General features: G+C 34.9%; 1 protein-coding gene across 1 annotated transcript; it reads right to left on the bottom strand.

Moving 5' to 3' along the window:
* Positions 1–1,496: 1,496 nt before the first annotated feature.
* LOC102579882 (low affinity sulfate transporter 3) lies at positions 1,497–5,939 on the bottom strand. Its single transcript, XM_006353957.2, has 12 exons — positions 5,567–5,939; positions 5,380–5,428; positions 5,089–5,296; positions 4,838–5,015; positions 4,592–4,657; positions 4,270–4,500; positions 4,067–4,193; positions 3,700–3,986; positions 2,485–2,678; positions 2,311–2,387; positions 2,100–2,176; positions 1,497–1,842 (listed from the first exon to the last, which is right to left on the bottom strand). Exons 1-12 carry the CDS (start codon positions 5,873–5,875, stop codon positions 1,684–1,686), a joined length of 1,962 nt encoding a protein of 653 aa, XP_006354019.1. The 5' UTR covers positions 5,876–5,939; the 3' UTR covers positions 1,497–1,683.
* Positions 5,940–6,229: the final 290 nt, after the last annotated feature.

The raw sequence follows: 6,229 nt of genomic DNA, 5'->3' as shown, positions 1-6,229 counted from the left end.
ACTGTTAGTGTACCGGTACGTGGTACCCAATCCAAGTTAGTGTGCCGGACGTGACACCCGATCCCATATATGCGTCGGAATGTGGCACCCGATCCAAGTTCGTGTGTTGGAACGTAACACCCGATCCATTTCAACAAGCCACTATCACAACCACAATGTACATTCTCATAATCATGCAATCAAGTGTTGATTCATGGCATACAATTATACATTCATACTCATTTACGATTAGTGTGATCAATAATGCAACATCCGCATACATACATGCATTAAAATGAAGTAATTACTAACATCCATCACACCAACATGAGATCACAACCATCACCTACCTCGAACAAAGCTTGAACCCTCCTAAGAAACTTGATTCTTCCCTTTATAGATTATTTCCGCATGTTCTTGGTCTACAAACAAACAATTCATTACGGGGATTAATAATTAAGGTCTAATTTACCCGGATTATGACAAACCCAATAACCCAAGAGGCCAAGACCCAAGTAATGATCCTAAGGTGCAGCTAGGGCTTTTTCCCACAATCCAAACAATTCCAAAACCCTTTCCACCAATAATTACCCGTGAATTTACACTATACAAACCGAAAAATGGATTCGGGGAGTAAAAACCTTATCTTTAGCCTCAAGAATTGTGAAAAACTGTCCAGAAGTTGCCCTGGTTCATCTCCTAACTCTTAAGAACGAAGTTTGCAGAATAATGACATTTTTGGAGTTTATTTTTTACTCAATTCGCAACTGGCCTGCTATGATGGGGGCCATCCCGCCACAGCGGCCCCTCCCTGGCGCCTTACACGGAGACATAACCTCGGAATTAGAGTTTCAAACCCCCATTTCACAACACACCTTCAACCCATGACACTCAAAAACTACCCGTTCACGCTAAGATCAGTTTCGGGAGTTCTACTCACTCGAATTCAATTCCATAAAGTCGTACGGGTTCCTTAACGTCTTAGCTATCTACGGATGCGATCAAATTCATTATTATACCTCTAGTTTGTTACCAGATTTCCCGAGACCTCACTGACTCCGATTTCGTCCAAATCTGAACTAGGCTAAGAAATTTCAAGTTACTACGAAAAAGTTAAATGGCCCAAAAAATTTCCCCGATGGCTTTTCTATAAGGATGGGAACAGGTCGTTACAGTGTCTAAATCAATTTGTTTTTTTTTCTATTTTTCAAGTTATTTCTCAACTACTCATTCCTCACATAAAAAAATAATTTAAAAATAATTTTGCATACAAATGGAACGTATTTCGCAATTTATACAAATTAGAGATTTCATAATAAACAAAATATAGCTATGGAGCGCAAATAGCAAAACTATAGCTATAGCGCACTAATCTGATAATTATCTTTGTTGTTCCTAAAATTTACTCTTGTTATATCTACTTAGATAGTTCATATGTAATTAAACTTCGTAATATATAAAGAAATAATCCAGTAGCTTTCTCTTTTATGATTATCACAACCTCAATATAGTTCTTGAAACGGTAACTAATGAAATATGGCATTGGCCAAGCCTGATTGAGGAAGAGTTACAAGGTAAAAACAACTATTTTCTTAAAATGATACTCTCATTACATATGTAACTCGATTTTGATTGATGATACATGCATCAATTTCTCTCAATTGTATTTATAGAACTAACATGAATATATATATCATAAACATTTCAACAATTGATAGTGCTAAGATCACCCATTTTGGTATTCAAACAGGCATCTACAGCATCCCCAACACTGAGAAAAATCCACCCTTTTCCAAGTTCATCTACAAATTTTGCTACCTTCAACTTGTTGATTACTTTCCACCTTGGATTTGCTATAGCTAACTGGAAAAATAAAAATAAAAAATGAGTATATATATAATTCAATGAATTACAATTTATGTGACTTATGGTCTATAACAAGTCATAGACATCTGTATGATTATAAAACATCTCATTCAGAATAAAAATAAGAGATTAAGTCAAACATTTCTAAATAAAAACTATGAGATTCAGTTTTGGTTGAAAAAATAAATATCATGCCACATAATTTTGGACATTTATTGACATTTTTTTGGTCACATTATTAGAGAGAAACTAACTTGTATGCCTTGTGATACCAATTCTCTGTGCAACTCCTCCAATGCAACAATTCCTGATGTATCAATGCTCATTACACCTGAAAAACAATGTCATCAATGTAAAATTTTGGCCTATTTGTAGTATCGCGATTTCTAGAATTTGACGGGACTTTTCTAATATATATTTTTTATTTTTTTTGTTATTGTGTGAACAGAAATTAAAGAAGCTTACTTGACATGTCTAGCACTAAAATACGAATTTTTCCCTTGGACTGCTCTTCACTTCTACTTGTCACTGTGCTCAATATCCTAATTGGAAAAAGAAAAAAAAAAGGAAATTATAAACAATTATTTAATAAATTTCATTTTTATTTTCATTTTCCTCTGTAAAATTTAAAATATATACCTTCCTCTTATGAAATTAGCATTTGCAAAGCATAGTGAAGCATTGTTCACTCTAATAATCAAAATTCCTTGAGTTTCAGTGGCCACTGGAAATTGAGTAATGTCACAAAAAGTGTCTGTTCCAGGTAGTCTGCCTTGGAGTTCTACACTTGGTCTGATGGTACCAAGTATTATTTTACCAAATGAAATTCCAACCTGCAATAATGAAATTATTAGTCGCAGTCAATAAAATAATGAAAATTAAGTTACAAATGTTAATAAAGACATAACAACGTAATGCAAGTTGATCTAAACACTATTATTATAAGTGGATTTTGATGGTTAAATTTGAGATTTTTATACGTGGAATCAGATGAATTGTACCTTATCCATAAAGCATAGACAAGCTGTTGTTTTGCAAATGGTTACTAAAAGTTGAAAAAGAACATGACAGATGATCAAAGAGTGGACATGATCAGTCTATTATTTTTGGCACCAAAGAAAGAGCATCATCACCTACTGTCCATGTATTGTTTACTAGTAAAAGAATCCAACAAATGGAACCCACAAATGACTTAAAAAGGACTATCTATGACTTTTAATTATTTGATACTTCACATCAACATAAAATTCCCAATTTTTTCGTCTTTTATATAAAATTCATATAATTAGCCAAGAAATTGTAATTAGGTATAGAATTTTTTTTTATTTCCTACCCAATATGTGCAACCCTCTTGGGCTTCCAAAATTCTATTTAAAAGGTAAAACACTCTTATCAATGACGATCTCATTTTCAAGAATCAAATTCGAAATCTCTAGTACTCGGTAGTTAGCAACAAAGGCCTGGGAGAATCTTGAAGTTCTAAGAGGGTCAATCATACTTTACTAGTAGTGCTAAGAGGCAACATAGGCCAATAAACCATTGTACTAAGTCAACCCTTTTTTGTAGCGGACTCGAGACTAAAAGAATGGTTGGAATAACAAACATCCATCTCTTTCGTCTTTTGGATACCCATATAACCATCGAAGGCTATTGAAGTGACTGATTCCTTGACATTAAGAGGCATTAAAAAAGAAGAGTTATCTCATCATTTCTATCTAGTCCCGATAGACTTGATGTTAAGAAAGACTCTCTTGCAGAAAGGTTGGCTAGAGATTTCTCGTAAAAACATTAGCCCGTCTGGCTAAGTTCACAATTCTTGTATATAGATGTATAAAATAGAGACAATATAGTTACCGCTATTATAAGACCAATTTCGACAGAGCCAAAGAGTACTCCAAAGAAAGCAGCAATGCAAATGATGAAATCTGTTTTGTCCACTTTCCAAATGTGAAATGCTTCACTAATGTCAATTAAACCTGGTAGAGCAGATATGATAATTGATGCCAGTATTGCCAATGGAGTATAGTATAATAGCTTTGTTAACAACTCAAGTGATATCAGAACTGTTATTGCCATAACTATGTTTGACACAACAGTTTCACATCCTGCACTGAAATTCACTGCTGTTCTCGAAAATGAACCTACAACAATCATTAACATATTGAAGTATATGACCATCTCGTCTAAAAACTTAAAAAGGTTTGTCTAATTGAAAGTTTACCAGTTGCTGTGTAGCAAGAAGTTAAAGATCCTACAAGATTCATACATCCCATGGCTACCATTTCTTTGTTACCATCAAGATGATAGCCTTTCATTGAAGCGAAAGATCGACCAACAGCAATCGCCTCCTAAGATATAACATGTTGGAATAAGGATCTTTTTTATATATATGAAATTGAGAGAAAAAAGGGTAGAGAGACAGACAGTGAGAGCGACGATAGCACAAATAAGTCCAATTTTCGCGATTTCTCTAATGTGTGGACTGTTGAACTGTAATTGATGAAGTGAACTTGGATTGATACCCCCTTTGAAGTGTTTTACAATCTTGACTCCATGTTGATCAGCTTTTGTTAGATAAACTATCAAAGTGGATAGTACAACTGATAAAAGAGGAGCAATTGCTGGTAGCCAGAACAGTTTCTTGTTCCTTTTCCCCTGTAGTTTTTCAAAGTTTCAAAGAGATTAATATAACAATTACCATATGATAAGAGAAAAAAAGATTATGAAACAAAAACAAGTTACTTACAATGAACCTTGTCATTAGGATGAAGATGAGGAAGGAACAGCCAAGTACAAAATTCAATGGAAACCACTACAAATGCAAAGGAAATTTTCTTAAGATGAAAAAACCAACTGATTATTTCTCAGATGGTCACTCGACTAATAACTATTATCTCAGAATGTTCACTTTCTTTGTTGAAGAAAACTGAGATAATAACTATTAATTGAGTGACCGGAACAGAATTTTTTCCAAATAAAGTAAAGGCCTCACTGGCTCATTATGAAGTGATTTATAAACAGCTTCCAACACAGACACCACATCAGTCTTGGTAGTAAAATGGTTAATTCCTAGCAAACCCTTTAATTGTTGAAGGCCTATAACAATGGCTGCACCTCCCATGAATCCAACTATGGCAGCATGTGATAGAAAATCCACTAGAAATCCCAACCTGATAAGCACTAAAACTTAAAAGCCATATTCCAGGAGAGGCAGAGTCATTGAAAAAACAGAGTATGGACTACCTGAACAGTCCAAAAACTGCCTGAAATGCACCAGTGAAGAATGTGGCAGTGAAAACAAGATTCCTGTAAGCGATATGATCAACGGCAGGGTCTATAATTTTGGAAACCAGTGCAGAAATCAGAAGTGATACAACAGCAACAGGGCCAATGGCGATCTCTCGCGAACTTCCCATCACAGCATATATCAGTGGTGGAACAACACTAGTGTCTAGAACAAAAAAAGGAAGACAAATCATAAACTATATCATCAAGAATCAGATAAATGAACCAATCTGGTATTTTTCAACTTACATAAGCCATATTGAGGATCAAGTTTCGCAAGATTAGCATATCCAATACTCTGCAAGAAGATATATATACATTTGAACTTAACATTTAGGAACAGAATCAATGTATACCAAATATATTACTCGTGTAAAGGTCTGAACATGTTTTCAGACCTTTACACGACTAATAAAATAAGATCTTTTTTTATTACCTGAGGTATGCAGAGACTAGCAAGAGTTAAGCCAGCCATTACGTCATGCTTAAACTTTGTACCTTTATAATTTCTTCCCCAGCTAAGGATTGGAAATAAGCCTTTCAAGAATGAAAAGAAAACTCCATTTCTTGATTGTTTTGTGGTTTTGTCAACATTTTTTTTAACAGAATTAATGAGTTGATGGAAAAAACTTGGTGGATTAGGAGAAGTAAGGAGCCATTGAGTTCTCTGATTCCTTGCAGTATCAGTAGATGCATCAACCTGTTGTAGCTCAATGTTGAAACTCTCATTGGCTAGTGAACCCATTCTATTTTTTTTTGTTTGTGTTAACTGGAGCTGAACTCCTTTTTTCTCATAATCCAGATGAGGTATAAATACTACTCCCTCTGTACTTTTTTTTTTGCCATTCACTAGGAACTTTTCGGGTTTTTTTTTTCCTCTCGGTGACTTGAATCGCAATCTTAAAATGGGAGGTGGAGGGTGTGATGGTAAACTCCTTCTTGTTTACTCTCTCACTACCTCGGTGACTCGAACCCCAATCTTAAAATGGGAGGTGGAAGGTGTGATGGTGGACTCCTTCTTGTTGACTCTCTCAATACATTGCTGACTCGAATAAACAATCTTAAAATGGGAGGTGGAGGGTGTGATGGTCAACTCCTC

The sequence above is a fragment of the Solanum tuberosum genome, unplaced genomic scaffold (assembly GCF_000226075.1).
Source record: "Solanum tuberosum cultivar DM 1-3 516 R44 unplaced genomic scaffold, SolTub_3.0 scf00164, whole genome shotgun sequence".
Lineage (NCBI taxonomy): Eukaryota > Viridiplantae > Streptophyta > Magnoliopsida > Solanales > Solanaceae > Solanum > Solanum tuberosum.
Note: the sequence above shows the minus strand (reverse complement) of the source record. Positions and strands in the feature narration are given on the sequence as shown.

Bases quoted from the DNA above. Each gene is read 5' to 3' on its own strand.
- LOC102579882 (XM_006353957.2), bottom strand. From the start codon at position 5,875: ATGGGTTCACTAGCCAATGAGAGTTTCAACATTGAGCTACAACAGGTT. The intron at 4,658-4,837 runs GTGAGGCCTTTA...TTGCATTTGTAG, and splicing joins AATCACTTCATAATGAGCCA to TGGTTTCCATTGAATTTTGT. The intron at 1,843-2,099 runs GTTAGTTTCTCT...TTATTTTTCCAG, and splicing joins TGGTATCACAAGGCATACAA to TTAGCTATAGCAAATCCAAG.